The 16,266-nt window shown below is 39.7% G+C and overlaps 2 protein-coding genes across 2 annotated transcripts in view; one reads left to right on the forward strand and one right to left on the reverse strand.

The window, feature by feature from the left end:
- The window catches only part of LOC136048368 (uncharacterized), a 43,382-nt gene extending 36,641 nt beyond the window's left edge, over positions 1-6,741 (reverse strand). Inside the window, exons 1-8 of the mRNA XM_065736019.1 lie at positions 6,576-6,741; positions 6,375-6,475; positions 6,232-6,301; positions 5,133-5,263; positions 4,674-4,762; positions 3,188-3,287; positions 1,922-1,965; positions 707-784 (exon numbers count right to left, since the gene is read on the reverse strand). Of these exons, the coding sequence (XP_065592091.1) occupies positions 707-784; positions 1,922-1,965; positions 3,188-3,287; positions 4,674-4,762; positions 5,133-5,263; positions 6,232-6,301; positions 6,375-6,475; positions 6,576-6,741 (779 nt within the window). The remainder of the gene's footprint in view (positions 1-706; positions 785-1,921; positions 1,966-3,187; positions 3,288-4,673; positions 4,763-5,132; positions 5,264-6,231; positions 6,302-6,374; positions 6,476-6,575) is intronic.
- A 4,238-nt stretch (positions 6,742-10,979) lies between these two features.
- FGG (fibrinogen gamma chain) lies at positions 10,980-16,064 on the forward strand. Its single transcript, XM_065736261.1, has 10 exons — positions 10,980-11,099; positions 11,193-11,237; positions 11,670-11,853; positions 11,962-12,055; positions 12,947-13,077; positions 13,590-13,723; positions 13,842-14,026; positions 14,661-14,938; positions 15,299-15,465; positions 15,834-16,064. Exons 1-10 carry the CDS (start codon positions 11,028-11,030, stop codon positions 15,846-15,848), a joined length of 1,305 nt encoding a protein of 434 aa, XP_065592333.1. The 5' UTR covers positions 10,980-11,027; the 3' UTR covers positions 15,849-16,064.
- Positions 16,065-16,266: the final 202 nt, after the last annotated feature.

The following is a 16,266-nucleotide window of genomic DNA, read 5'->3' on the forward strand; positions in this document are numbered from 1 at the left end:
ACCAGAAAAATTCGTATCATCAAGTTTCTGTAACTTACAGTCAAGCTACTACTAACTACATTAACAAATGGAAAATTCATTCACTTCTACTACTTGATTGTGTTCCCCAACTGCTTTTAAGCAACTCTTAAAAACAAGTTCATCAAAAGCACACTACATGAGTCCTTTCTCATGGCAATTCTCAGCAGGCAGAAAGACCTACCTATGTGAAGGTCTCATCCAGTACATCTGAACACAAGTAATGTATGTAACACTTTTTCAAGCATCAGTAATGTACATGCAGACACTGACAGCTCGAAGCATTTATGGAGATTGGAACATATAGCAAGAAAGGATGGTGGAATACATAGCAAGAGAGCACCCTGCCATCCCTGCCAAAGCAAGCTGTGTATGATTCCTGATTGGACAATGCACAACCCTGATCCAGCTGAAGATTGACAAATCAGCATATAAAACATCCTTATTGTCTTTTCCATTACACACACACACTCCGCAGATGATCTTTCAAACCAAGCCATTCTATGAGTAGAAAGAAAAAGAAACTGATTTTTGCAACAGGGAAACATAGATGGCCTTATATTTGGCCCTGCCTGTGGCAGAGGGGCTGGAACTTGATGACCCCTGGGGTCCCTTCTGACGCAAGCCACTCTAAGACACTATGATTTGGTCTCCTGCAAACATACACGCTGTTGTCATGATTACTTACCAGTCTGGTACCACGTGCCAGTCAGTGAATATCCCACCAGTACACTGAGCACCACATTCAATAAGATGACCTGCAAGGCTGGGAAAACAGCAAGCATTCAAACAACAAAATATTCTGTAAAAGGATGTATCGCAAATCCAGTCTGAAAATGCAATAATATGACAGAAAGAAAGCTAAATATCAGAACATGTTCATTCCTTTTCCTCCACAGAGTTCAGTGTATAAATTTTGCGTTAACCATTAAGTAGGAATTCTGAAAGACGACTAAAAGTTTAAAAGAGTAAACTTTTATATGAAAAAAAGGATTGGTACATTCAGTCAAAAATCAAGTTTCATTAGTCATTTCAAGAAGTATCCATCTAAAGGCAGTATTTTAGCTTTTCAGTCTGTAACTGAAAACATGCAAGACCCGTTTTTAATCTAGAGGTGTACAATCTCAGACAACGTGAAGGATCCCTCTGAACAAAACAATCTTTAATTGTGGTATTTCATAAACGTGTTAGAGAATTATAGGCAAGATCATGATCTCTCAAAACTGATTACTAATTTCAATCCCAAGTCAGCAGAGCTGGAGTTCCCTTCTGCAATTATTCTCAAGCAATAGGAAGTCCAACACCACTACTACTAGGTGCACTCAGCTTACTTAAGTAGCCACCTATTTTAATGTACTTTGTTGTAGAAAGATGATTCAAAAAAATGAAATTAGATGACAGGACTTTACTGAGTTCTTTTTGCAACAGATTCCTAACCTCAGGATTTATAGCTAGGGTTTGCAAGTTGGGCTACTCATATTCAGCTTCTGCAAAACCAGGATGCTGACCTGTGACCAAGACTCAGTCTGCAAATCTCTAAAGACAGGAGTTGCTATCAACATCAACTACTCAAACTGACGGATGAACAGAAAAAGCTGAAGTCACTGTTCTTTACCATGAGATTTCACAAAACATACAGGAAAGGAAGCTAACCTGTTGAACTATTAATTTTCTCTGCTCATTTTATTGTTGTGAGTTGGTTTCAGAATTATTATTTTTAAATTTCAGTTTCAAACATGAGAGTATTAAGTGAGCTTTAAAGAACCATAACCAAAATCTTTATTCTGAATAACTTATAAATGAGATCAGTAATAATATCCAAATTCCCAAAATGCTTAAAAAACCATTATCCTGATATTATACAAGATGAAATGCAGATTTATCTATTTCTTATATCATTTACCTTCCTGCTGCTAGCAAGTCAAATTCATCCCTATTCCAGCCAAACTAGAAGAGAAATACAAACATATTACTTATACGGAAGTCTTACACAGTACAGGAGACTGCTTTCATTAACATCATTTATCACAGTTTTACTTAACTGTAGAAAGAACAATCTAGTTAATTGGCAAGAGCTGTAGGTGGATTTGAGCTGCTAAGCAGTAAATACATCAGTGAGGTATTTCAGTTTTCATAGGAACTTTTAGTAACAGACCCCTCAAAAATTCATAGAGCCACACCCTCTTCAAAGTAGTCTAGCACCTTTTTTTTCATGTAAGCAAAGCACTATGTTTTTTCAACTTTCTGAAAATTATCAGTTCCTAGACTACTACCAGCCATCCCAGCAGCACATTTTCAGTTTAACTACAGACCTTTTTTTTTTTTTTAATCAAGCAGAAGAAATAGCAAGAGACAAATCAAAAACAATCAACATAACAGAAACTTCCCTTTTGTATTTTTTTCTCGGATCTTGCTCTCACTAATAAGGAGAATCTGGTTGAAGAGGTGAAGGTTGAGGGCAGCCTTGGTTGCAGAGACCATGAGATGGTGGAGTTCAGGATCTCATGTGGCAGGAACAGGATACCAAGCAGAATCACATCCCTGGGGTCAGTAGGAAGTTTCTGTGGGACCTCCTACGTTCCAGCTGGCACCCAGCGCCCCTTGTCCTAGCAGATGTCACCAAGAAGCGCCTGGCTCCATCCTCCTAACACTTACCCTTTACATACATATAAACATTAATGAGGTCACCCAACAGTCTTCTTCATGCTAAAGAGCTCCCTCAGCCTTTCCTCGTCAGGGAGATGCTCCACTCCATTATCTTTGTGGCTCTGCACTTGTCTCTCTCAAGCAGTTCCCTGTCCTCAAACCGAAGGGTCCAGAGCTGAACACAATATTCCAGATGCAGACTTACTCAGGGCAGAGCAGAGGGGGAGAACTTATCTTGGCCTACTAACCACACCCCCTTCTAATGCACCCCAGGATGCCACTGGCCTTCTTGGCCACAAGGACACAGTGCTGGCTCATGGTCATGCTGCTGTCCACTGTGAGCATGTGGTCACTGACAAAACCACTGAATGGTTTGGGTTGTTTGCGTGCAGGCAAAAAATGAAACAAAAATGAAAGAGCTCATCATTTTTAATTTATAATTTCTCAAGGATAAAAAAAACAACTCAATGATTCTGAAATAATCATTCTGTTCATCACCACCTTGTAATTAACTTGTACTTACAGAATGAATGAGTGGTCCTAACACAATCCCACTGTCAACGCATCTACCAGTGATTACAATATCAGCTCCAAGGTCAAGAGCTCTGCTTATCGGTCTTGCCCTAAAGGTACAAAGACATATGTAATCTTACTTTTTAAACACACCATTTAAAAATAAGCTCCCTGTCACAAACATAATAAGAATCATTTAAGTCTGCATGAAACCAACTTTGTTTATACAACAACTAAGTGATTGGAATTGAGGATATTTTTAAAAGCAAGCATCATAGTATCCCATCAATTCTGTAATAATTGAAAGACTTGTCTTGACACGCATACAAAATGTCCTGAAACGCAGTGCATAAAGGATCACTTTTATTATCTGTAGTAGAAAATATGAAGTGTTTTTCAGAGAAAATAATAACTACTATTTCATTTGTAGATGAGTATATAGTGTCCATCAGCAAGGGAACCTGCTCTGAGAAAAGTTGACCAGATGATTTCCAGAGGCCCCTTCCAACCTATCTATTCTGTAACTTGGTATTATTCACAAAGACACACTGCTGATTTGGCCCCTCCAAACTTAAAGCCTTTTGGTCAAACTTAGTTAAGTATTATTAGAACTTAAAAGAATCAGCCAACTTCAAGCGAAGTGTCACGTGTTTGTTATTTCTGAAGACACTCAGGCAATAGGTTTACCAGGTTGGTCAGGTAAAAGTTGGCCCAGTCATAATTAGCTAAACTTAATGATAACTTCTCAGATGTAGTTCATGCACTGAACCAAGAATCAAACTGTAAACATAACTAGATGTATGGAATTAAAAAAAAAAAAAAGTATCCACAGAGCTTTTTTGATTTTATCCATTATACTATGAAGCTGACTTGTTCTACAGATATATATAAACCAAAAGAGATATTTATACAATTAAGCATCCAATGCAGATGCCATAGAAAAATGTAAGTTATGAAATTGCTGATTTAAGAAGCTGGTTAGCAGCTATACATTTCAATGCATCTCAGATTAAGGGATGCATAAAAAAATACTGCTTCTTTAAAATAAATAAATAAATCAAGCAAGCAAGGTCAAGACTCAGTTGTTTTAGCTTCCATTAGTAAAGCAGAGCCATAAACAACAGGTTTTTAAAACGTATCCTCCTCATACTAGTCTGCTTTTGTCCTCTCTGCTTTTGTGAATCGTGAGTCACCTGAACTGGAATTAACACCTTCTCAATATTATAAACATTAACCACTGCTCGTTAGATCTCATTTACAGTTACAGTCTTGCAAGGCAAAGATTGACAGAAGGTTAAAAAGAAAATCTATCAAGAACTGTAACAGAAAATACTGAAAACAAACGCAAAGAGCAACTTATTAAATAATTCTCATTTTGGAGGAGAAAATACATGCTGTCTTAAGCACAGCCATACCCCTGCTGTCTTGCCAGGACACATTTCTGCAGAGTGCAGTATTATGGTGCAAGCCAGAACAGCAGCTTGTCAGTAACTCACCCAAGATACACGTTCATGCTATGAATGCTCTCTGGAAACAGTTTGCCACTCTCCAAATCAGTGATGCCAGCTCCTCTTAGGTTCTCTTTCTGTTATAAAACAAACCACCAAATTGATGAGTACTTTGTAGCATCTATGGAAAAACTTTTGTTTTTTCACCCCATGCATTAAAAAAGTAGAAAGCAACTGTTTTAAATGCTTTTAACAGTGAACACCCCCTCCATGAAAGCATTAAAGGCCAGGCTGGATGGGGCTGTGAATAGCATGGTCTGCAGGGAGTTGGCCCTGCCTATAGCAGGGGGTTGGTACTAGGTAATCTTACAGGTCCCTTCCAACCCAAACCATTCTGTGATTCTATAAATGAAGATGCTACAGAAAGATGCAAAGATTCAGGATGATTTCTTCTCTAGACAGAATGACTTCTATAGTTCTACAAAGTCTAGAGGCAAAGTGCCATACCTCACTCATCAGGTCATCTCCAGTAATAACAGCTATTTTCAAATCAACATCTGCCTCCTTCGCCACCTCCTGAAGAGCAGCCGCACAAGCCAGGGGGTTAATTCCACCCGCATTACTAATGACACGAACACCTTTACAAAAAGGATGAACCAAGCACACAAGTATTATCACTTATATTTAATATAACAATTCAATGTGAGCTGAAAGACAAGGAAGACAACCTTTGCAAGGTATCAGGCATCTAATCAAGTGAAATACTCTAAGTCTGAAGCCCAGTTATGTTTTTGAAACAAAGGATTAGGCTAAGCAAATGAGGGAATATTTTCAGAAGAGCAATTGCTGTAGATGGGCCTTATGGTACGGATGACCTCACTGCTCCTGGAGGTGTTCAAGAAATTTTTAGATATTGCACTGAGGGACATGGGTTAGTGGGAAATATTGGTGATAGGTGGATGGTTGAACTGCATGATCTCTGAGGTATTTTCCAAGCCTGGTGATTCTACGATTCTACAGTTTTCTTCTTCACTGTTCTTGCAGGAAGGGAAAGCGACCAGCAAGACAAATATGATGAGGAAATGACAGCAGCATGCCAGTTCCTATGGGTACAACACAGGAAAGCAATCTTTTAAGGCACTCGTACTTTCCAAAGAATGCCGTTGTGGCAGAAACATCTCTTTCTCTGAATTCAGGAGTATGTTAGCATGCTTGGAGGAAACAATTTCCCTCTTCCACTCGAACTCAGTAAGTTGTGAAGATACAGTCATATAAAACAAAAAGAGCTCATTAGGAAAATGGGAAGTATCAGAACTACTTTGGAATGCTGCCAAATCTTGTGATTGCACTAAAACGTGGGAATTTAGGACTTCCAACAAGAGATTTTCCATTCTCAAACTAAAGCTATGAAAAGAATTACTGGGAGACACACATACGCGTTTGTAATGACAGGTGAACACTTCAAATACGCCCTACGTAGACTCTTACCACCAGATGTGCACTTCGTGTTGTCTTTTGAGGCTGCGTTCACTGCGGTGTGACAAACAGCTGTTGATAGGTACACAAACTGCACTTGATTAAGGCGCGAACGCCAAGAGGAGCGTACCTTTCCTGTGGATATCTTTTATGTATGGAGCCATGGCAGTGGAAACAAAATCCGGAGCATAACCCAGCACCTGCAACCGCAGAAGCACAGGGGTTGGAAGGGGCACTGCAGAGCGCAGCCCCACTGCCGCAGCCGCTACTCACGGGAGAGCGGCCTTTGGCGGCCGTCAGCAGCGACATGGTGACCTCGGACAGGTAATCGAAGACGAGGAAATCCAGCTTCCCGCCGTACAGCAGCTGCGGCACTGAGGGCAGGGAGGAAGCCTCCGTGAGCCCCGCGCTGCTCCGGCCGCCCCGCCCGGGCCCTCAGCTTCCCGCGCCCGCCCGCTCCTCGCCACCGCCTACCCGCGGCCGCCGTGTCCCCCCAGAAGCCCGAGGCGCAGCCGATGCGCACCGCGGCGCCCGCCGGAGGCTCACAGCCGAAGCTCCGCCACCGGCTCAAGCGCTGCGGGCGGCGGGCGGCCCCGAGGAGCCGCGGCCCGCGGAGCCCCAGCAGCGCGGCGCAGCTCATGGCGGCGGCGGCGGCCTTGCGGGCACCGCCCCGCCGGGCACGGCCGGCAGGGGGAGCTGTGCGCCGCTCTGGTAACGAGAGCGGCTCGATTAGAAGATGTCTTCCTTACAATGGAAATAGGGGTTCCCTGCCGCCAGCAGCAACGACTGACTCTGAGCCCATCACTTCATACACGGAATGAGGGTCATTCCAACTATCTTTTCTATATAACTCTTGGGAAGCTGTGCCCCGTGGTGCGGAGGCTTTGGCTTCCCTGGTTTCACGCTGCAGATGAAGCGTGTTGCTCTTTGAGGACGGCAGATGGCACTGTGTGATTTGGAGTGAAGCTGGCAGGCAGCAGTGAGCCTGTGTGCAATGCAAACACAGAGCTGCAAGTAAAAGCTGCTCCCTTCTGGGTAAGGAAGTAAGTACTAGTAAGTGGCATCGTTCCGTTGCGTGGCAAGGACCCACATCCACTTGCTCTACTGCTTAATGTGCAGCTAGTAAGACACATCTTGTTCTCGTGAATTGTGAAGAGAGGGAAAATAACTTGGCTTAGGTTTTTGTGTTGGAGAAAGATAGAGGTTCCAATTTGAAAAGTAAAATATATCATTATTTTCCTGATCATAGTTCAAATGTAGGTAAGTGTAGCATCGCTGTTTCATTCGGTGACTCATAATGCTTCTATTTACTCATGCCATGTTAGTGCCGTTAATGCCTCAGATTGAAGCCTGCAATTCCCTCTCCGTAAACAAATGCATGCATCAGGCACTGGAATGGCCTGCCTAGGGAGGTGGTTGTGGCACCATCCCTAGCACTGTTCAAGAAGCGTTTAGATGAGGTGCTAAGGGATTTGATTTAGTAGTTTAGTGGGTAGGGATGGTGTTAGGAGGATGGTTGGACTAGATGATCTTGTAGGTCCTTTCCAACCTAATGTATCTATGAACCTATGAACCTATCAGCATGAGGAGCAGGTGATGTGTAAAGGAAATGTGAGATTAATTCTTCTACCATCATCCTGAATTCCTAGCAGGGAGTCAGGGTAGACTACATTGTTACAAGACAACTAAGCTTTTCTGGGATATTTCTGGCAGCCAGGTTTCCTCTGACTGTGAAAGAACTACAAGCGATGCATTTCACAGGCTACATTTTTATTGTGAAATGTATTACATTTTTGCTGTCTGTTAATGCCACTGCAAATAAATTCCTCTCCAAAACAATGCTATTGGCAGACACCAATATTATGGTTTATAAAGGAGGCTCAATTTATGGAGGCTCTGTCCTCTTGACAAATTACAAAATATTCAGCAAATATTTGAATGTATTACTTATCTTATTCCCACAAATTAGTGGATGCTTTTGTTTAACAAATGGAGTTCACTGCTCTTCTCCTCAAGGTAAAGCATACATTGCAATCTCTCTTTTGCAGATAGTCTAAGAGCCAACCTTTTCTAAGTGGATCAACAGCTGGAAATGATCTCTGTAAATCAGTAAAGGGAGAGAATTGTACCTAATACCTCTATTCAAGGTGCAAGCTGCTTAAGGCTCAGTAATGATTTTTAACTGATCCCAGGTCTTGCTTTAGGGTCTTTCAGTATGTTTGCTGAATCCACTTTAGTGTGTTGAAGTATAACATCCTGGGCTCTGGAACTTGGAAATCCTAAAAGCAAGAAAGCACAAGAATCATTCCTGTATCCATGGTATGCATGCAGCAGAATATCTTCTGTATTCTTCCCAAAGCACTCCTAATGAAACCATACCATGAATGATGTGGATTTCATATTTTTCATTGCTCTGCTTTCTAGGGAACGGAACTCTTTGCAGCCTCATTTGAACATAGACCATGTCTGTGCTGATTTCATAAGTGAAAAGAATTGAGAGCCTCTCTCATGCATAGTAACTGGCAGCTGATATTTGTGGTTAAAATCCTCTAGGCATTTCTCTTCAGGAAGGTTGAAAGAGTGTCTGATGCAGAGAGTGGACTGATAAATGGGCAAAAAACATTGCCTTTTGCCTAAGACTTAAATACTGAAAGAGAAAGATGACTTACTGAACTGTTTTAAAATTTGTTTTCATTTTCACTTTGCTATTTTTAAAGCAGTTTGTTTCTGGGCATACCGGAAGCATAACATCAGTACTAGACAGCTTTTTAACCATCTCTGTTTCTCATCCTAATTATCACTTGCTCATTAGTTGACCTAGAGAAGAAGCCTATCAGCAGTACAAGTAGGGCAGTGCATGTTCATGATAGGTTGCAAAGCAAAATATGCTTTTTCAATATTTACTTCTTGAGGTTTTTAACATTTATTTTTTGTATTTATTTTTACATTCAAGTTTCCATTAAAACAGTAACAAAAATGTACTGGATCAGTAGCATTTCTGAAATTGTATAAACTGAAATTTGACATTAGATGCTTAAGTAATGTAAGTATGACTTGAAAATTGTTGTTTTCCCAAGGCAGTCATAAGAATAATTTGCTATTCAGGTACTAATTTACATTACACGTGTATATATTCTGTATTTCTGTGTTGTACTGTGAGTAATGGGAAGGCATTGGGTAGCTTTCCAGAGGCTGACAAAAATGCTAATCAAATACTAATTGAATTGAACTAGACACTTTTAAACAAATAGATTTGAATTGACCTCCCACTCAAAAAATAAATTGTGAGGAAAAAGTAAGCTGAATTTGAGAACTCTTCATTCTGCCTGTGTGGCATTAATCATTCCTCATTTGTTAGCAAATCAGCAAACAAGCTTACCGGTAAGAAAAAAGAGCTGAACAGAACAGAGCTAACATATGTTGGGCACGTTGCAGGGTAAAAACAGGTCTCTAACACAATTGTTTTGTAAATGGGTCAGCTTTTTGCAGCCAGAATTAACCAAGAAAAACAAAAGGGAGGAGAACGACTACATTGCCATTTTGCTTTAGAGCACATGCTAGTTTTGACATAATGAAAAGTGGGAATAAATCAGTTCAAAGCCATGCAATGTGAATTTATGGAGGGAAAGAGAAGGGAGCAAAGATATGAAAAGGATTCATTATTCAAGGCTACACCAAGACCATGTAATCAGTAAAACACAAGATAAATGTTGTGAGGTTTTGATGCAAAGAAGAACAAGAGGTTACAACAAAAAATAAAACTGGTCAACTCTTAAAAGTGCAGTGTAGAGATATTTATAATCATTAAAGAAATTGTTCAGATTGATTCCTTTATGAATGTAGGTCTATGTGAAGATAATTTTATATAAGAGAAGAACCACACTGAAAATTCAGTTTTCTTGTTCCTAGACATTTTGTAGTCATCCTCTTGTTTTTCAGACCAAATTAGCCAACTCTCTACAGCAAGTTTTGTTGTTGTTATGTAAGATATGTTGACTTTAGCAAAAATTATTGCATTGTACATTTAAATTATTTTGTTACAGCCATTGTCACATTTTAGTCCTAGAATGTTAGGAACTTTTTCTCAAAATTAACTAATATAGCTCACTGTCAGGGTTGGCTGTTATCTTTTCTGAATTCTGAAATTATTATCTAAGGATGCAAGATGTATTTTACCATGTTCCATGATGAAATATTCCCTTGAAAGAGTTTCAGATCTACGTGGACTATTTTTGGAGACGAAAGAGAAGGGCACGCTCTTTCCTCTGTGAAAGAACAAGGGATATCTTGTATTCTGTAGTCCACATATTCTGTCCCAAACACTATGTACCCATCTGCACTGGAAGGGACATCTGTGCTTTATACCTCTCTCTGCCTGAGTTTTGTCATCTGCCAAATAGGGGAAAAGATATTGAACCCCTTTGCATAGGATGTTCTGCTTTGTGGAGGGAAGGTACTATGCAACTACTAAACACTCTTAATATTTAACTTTAGACTATGGATAGGTGTTTGCATATAATTTAGGTAGTTACCTCTGCTTTCCCCTATACTAGTTAAGTGACAACTCTGCCTGCCCCCATCCCAAAACCACATGTGCATTTGCTTTTGCTTGTGTTACGGCTTCTATGCACCTTGTTTGGCCTTTCTGCCTCCTTTAAGACCGGACTGGAACAGAGATAAAGCACAGAAGTAGAAAGCAAGTTCTGCAAATGGGAGGAGTAAGAGATGTGTGCAAATTCTGGGAATCCACCTCATCCCCTACTCCACCTCTTCCCGCTACCTCACTGTTCCCGCCCCCAGCTCCAACTGCTCCCTTAAACCTCTGCTGCCCTGTGCTGGGGCCAAAGTTGGCAGCCATAAAGGTGCTGCCTCAGCTGCTGGGGTGAACACTTTCAGTTGCTGACAGTCTAGCTGGCATCCAGCGAGATGAGGCTGAAGCTGGGCAGATGGGCACCTCTGGGGCATCTACTCTCCCTGCTCTTCTCCACCAGCATGGCGGTAAGTGAAGGTGCAGAGTGTTAGAAAACACATCAGTGCTGAGAACACTGTTGGAGAAAACTCACTGAAAGTGATCTTGTTTCTTCTTTTCAGTACATTGCTACCAGAGAAAACTGCTGCATATTAGATGAGCGATTTGTAAGTACTAGATTCATTTTCTTTTAAATTAAAAGTCTAGTCAAAGCCTGCCCACGCCGTTTAATAACTGCCATTTGTAGCTTCATTAGATCCTCATTGTTAGCTTCAATGCACACTAAATCCACTGAGCACCCGTTCTTGATTGGTAGTGGCATACATCTGCGGAGAAAAGCAGCTATGCTGCTGATAAAAACATATTAAAGACACTACAAGCAACAGCATGTTCAAATTTCTTTCTATGTTTGCATATATAGTGTATGTGAAACTAAACCCACTCTATATATTCCGTAGAACTGCAGACAGAGGCAAATATTTTTTTCCCTGAAATCGTTTGTACAAACTGTTACTGATAGTTCTCCTGTCTGAATATTCTGTTGCCCTTTTCCTTTTTTGCTACTGAAACATTATCAATTATTATTCTTTCCTCTCTAGGGTAGCTACTGCCCCACAACTTGTGGCATTGCAGATTTCTTTAGCAAATACCGTCTCACTACGGATGGTGAACTCCTAGAAATTGAGAGACTTCTGCAGCAAGCTACTAACTCCACAGGATCAATAGAACATTTGATTCAACATATCAAAACCATCTATCCTTCAGAGAAGCAAACCTTACCACGTGAGAATATAAATATAACTACACAATTGAACAAATAACGTTATGTCACAGTCTTGTTTTTCTCATTTGCCAATCTGCAATAATTTCTTACCTTTGTCTGTTCTACAGAATCAATTGAGAGTTTGACTCAAAAGTCCAAGAAAATAATTGAAGAAATTATCAGATATGAAAACACTATTTTGGCTCATGAAAATACTATACAGTAGGTATCTTCCACCTTGATAAAAGAAGAGAAAGAAAGTGATTTGGATTACTAGTCACAGTTAAAGCTTCCTCAGAAAGGGTTTTTGTGCTTATGTTGACCATTAGACACTGTCTTTAGTAGGACACATAATAAATATGAGGAACTGAGAGTGCATTCTCATGTTATTCATTAATTGTACAAGTACAAGATAAGAATGTTAGGAAGCCTGGCAATGTTTTCATTTATGTTTATTTTGCTGCATTAGACTTTGATTTATTTTTTTTTCCATGAGCTATGGAGATTTTATTAACACGAGTTTGTAGTGTATGAAATATTTGTACAATCATTTACTGCAACTAATTTTGCTGCATATATCAGCTCAGTTCCTAAGTATAATTCATAAGTAATTATAAACTCAGTAGTGGTCTTCAGTAAACCAACACTGAAAACAGAATTGGAAAAATCATTAACTTTTCTAAAACTTGGGGCTATTTTTATTGAGCTGAATGTAGCAAAATCTCTACTTCTATAGCATTATATCCAATACAATTTAGAGATTCTGAAACAGTTTATTTATATAATTTATGTAAAATTCCACATTTAAGGAAGAATAATTTATAATTTACTAAGGAGAGCAAAGGAAAACATTCCACAGCATTAAAATCATGCATTAATTGCTAGTTTGAGTTTTGCTGATTAGAGGCGAGTCAGGTTTTACATGAGATTAAGCATGTACATTCCAATTTTGGCTATTTTACTCAACTTTACATACCAGTGCTAAGAGAAGCATCCCCTCTGCAGCAATGTATGTAGCAGCATGTTATCTCAGTCAAGCATATGTGCAGGTAAACGTATTACAGTCAGTAAGAAGCAGCTGAGAAAACAAGCCATTTTTATGTCTCTCTCCAGACAGTTAACAGATGTGCATATAATGAACAGCAACAAGATCACACAACTGAAACAGAAGATTGCTCAGCTTGAGTCACACTGTCAGGAACCATGCAAAGATACTGCTGACATACAAGAGACAACTGGAAGAGGTGCACAAAATGTTTCTTGTATGGTGGAGGGTCAATCAAGTTACAAGTATTGCCAGTTGGCACTGCAGTGATGAGGTTCTTGGGATCTTAAGGGCTGTAGACTTGTGCAAAGTTATAAGACTGCTAGTTCTGAAATCAGTGCTTGGATCAGTTTAAGGAAGATAACTCATGATCACATTCTGCTGAGTGATCTGGAGAAGTATAACTCCAGAAGTGCTGCTTTCGTTGCTGTAGAAATTGGTACTGACTGTATTCTAGGTGTAAGTTGCTTAAATTCCATGTGAGACAAATGTTCTCATTTTATACATAGCTCCTGTGACTTTTAGTTTTTGTGGGGTTTTTTAAATTTGTTTTTAATGGCAATGGCATTTAAATATTTAGACTAAACAGCAAACTTTGCAACAATATGAATTTCTTACATTGAGAAATTTACCATATCAAATGCGAGGATAGAATTTGAAGATAGAACTGCAGCCAGATTAGTAACAGTCCTTTGAATATCTTTCCTTCAGATTGTCAAGACATTGCAAATAAAGGTGCCAGAAAAAGTGGTCTTTACTTCATCAAGCCTCAAAAAGCTAAGCAGTCATTCCTAGTCTACTGTGAGATTGACACGTATGGCAACGGCTGGACAGTATTACAGAGGGTATGTCACTAGGGTATTATTATCACAAGGAAGCATATGGCATCAGTGCTGTTTTCATTTGCTTACGTAAAGGACATAATGTTTTATTGAGGGCTGGTTTGTTGTCATTGTTTTACAGAGAATGGATGGGAGTGAGGACTTTGGGAGAAATTGGGTACAATACAAGGAAGGATTTGGCCATCTATCTCCTGATGACACCACAGAATTTTGGCTGGGCAATGAGAAAATTCACTTAATAACTACACAGTCCACTCTGCCATATGCCTTGCGAATTGAACTGGAGGACTGGTCTGGCAAAAAAGGGTATTTGCTCATGAAACTTCTGAAAATGGCATCTTAAAACCTACTGCTCTCCCAGTAGTGTTAGTTTGTACAGATTTAAAAAAACATGGCACTACTAGATATGTCAAGATGCATGGGATACTGCATGGGCTCCAGAAACTCACAACTGTGACAGCAACATGTGTGTGCATGTCTGAAGTCCACATGCCAAAAGCCCTAGTTGATTTGGCAGAATAAATCTGTTTCTTCCCTTCAGAGTTTCTTCCCTTAAGTCTTCCATTCTACAGGACAGCTAACTACCTTTCCTATTTCTTGAGATACCTATTTGTTCCTCCCACCAATAACTTCCTCATGACTTGAGTAAGCCTACACAGTAGGAAACTGGGAGATACACGCATATGTAGGTGTATAATGTAGGTCTTCCGTGCATCACTGGAGAACAGTAGAGTCAGAAAACTCTAATGGTGGATGACAAAAATTGACTGGATCTCTGTCATTGCACCAATGAACACAATGATATACAAACAATTCTATAAAATTACGTGCTAGGATGGCTTAAATCCCTTTTCTGTAGTGCTGACATCTATGTGTATTTCATTTGTGCACACACTAGGAATGCAGCATTCTTACATTCACTATTATCCTCTTTTAACAGCACTGCTGACTATGCAGTATTCAAAGTGGGAACTGAAGAAGACAAGTACAGATTGACCTATGCCTACTTTATTGGTGGCGAAGCTGGAGATGCCTTTGATGGCTTTAATTTTGGAGATGATCCAAGTGACAAGTCCTATACCTACCATAATGGCATGCGCTTCAGCACCTATGATAATGACAATGACAACTTTGAGGGGAACTGTGCTGAGCAAGATGGATCTGGATGGTGGATGAACAGATGCCATGCTGGTCACCTCAACGGACAGTACTATATAGGTAAAATATCTTCTAAATACATATTTTCACATAGAGAAATGTAACCAAGGACACCACATTTCAATGACAAAAGAAAATGGGTCACTTTCACTGGGTATGTTTTGCCGTCTGGTTTTTCCAAAGCTGAGGTAGTCCATTCTTTAAAATTTTCTTAATATTAACACCCATTTGTGGCAGCTCTCCAGCCCAAATTGGAATCCTTTGTCCTCATAGAAGCAAAGAGAGGGAGAAGTACACTGCGTGGTGTGTGTCAGTGTGCCCAGGGTTGTCACAGATGTGTTTGTACCACAACTATGTATGGAATGGGCACATTAATTATTTAGAAACAACTAAATATTTTGCTCAAATTGCTGGTTTTAGGTGGTGTGTACTCATCTAAAGATGCTGGTCCAGATTCATATGACAATGGCATTATCTGGGCAACATGGCGTGACCGATGGTACTCCATGAAGAAAACTACAATGAAAATCATCCCATTCAACAGACTCTCAATAGATGGACAGCAGCACTCAGGCGGTGCCAAACAGGTCTGACCATAGGACAGAGAAGATATTTAAAATGACAACAAAATATGGTTATAATTTCAAGTACAAGGCATGGACAGCTGAAATATTAAGCCTACTACATCCTGGAGGCATCAGCTTTGTTTACCATTGGTCACAGAAATATTGCATTTTGATTTTAGTATACCTTCTCTTCACTGTTTCTTTTTACAAGTAGACAGTCTTAGGACTAGAAGTTATTCCTTGTCTTCATGTGTTTTAATTGCTAAACTTTGAATTTCCAGCTAGTATAACTGTGTATGAACACTATCAACATGTCATTATCAAGACTTATATACTTCATCTTTCTTTAGAAGAACATTAAAACACTGTCTTTTTTTTTTCTATTGCAGGTTGGAGACACATAAAAGGACAATTTAATAAAGACTGATCTGAATAGAGAAAATAAATCTTTTAACTGTGAGGCACTGAACTTATCTCACCTTCCACAGTTTGGACGTCAGTGTTATGAAAAGCCGTTGACTGTAGAATGCCCAACAATTTCCTTTGAGCAGTGCTTACCTCTGTACATGGTTATTTTTTTCTGTACACATTCCCAATAAAAATTTGATTATTACATAAAAGCTGTGCTTGCTATTTGTGATCTACTGTTGCCCAAACACAACACAGTAAATGTGACTGTTGGAAGGTTACTCTGATCAAATCTGTTTGGTTCAGTTATTCCTGCTCTTTATTTAGAAGTGTATTTGGAGCTATTTCTCCATAAAATATGGCTAGCTTTCAACAGTCTTCATTTTGTTTTCTGATGAAATTATCAACTTGTGA

The sequence above is a fragment of the Cyrtonyx montezumae genome, unplaced genomic scaffold (assembly GCF_038088225.1).
Source record: "Cyrtonyx montezumae isolate F1298 unplaced genomic scaffold, pur_monq_1.0 scaffold_2, whole genome shotgun sequence".
Taxonomy (NCBI): Eukaryota; Metazoa; Chordata; class Aves; order Galliformes; family Odontophoridae; genus Cyrtonyx; species Cyrtonyx montezumae.

Bases quoted from the DNA above. Each gene is read 5' to 3' on its own strand.
- FGG (XM_065736261.1), top strand. From the start codon at position 11,028: ATGAGGCTGAAGCTGGGCAGATGGGCACCTCTGGGGCATCTACTCTCC. The intron at 11,238-11,669 runs GTAAGTACTAGA...TTTCCTCTCTAG, and splicing joins GCATATTAGATGAGCGATTT to GGTAGCTACTGCCCCACAAC. The intron at 14,027-14,660 runs GTATTTGCTCAT...CTCTTTTAACAG, and splicing joins GACTGGTCTGGCAAAAAAGG to CACTGCTGACTATGCAGTAT.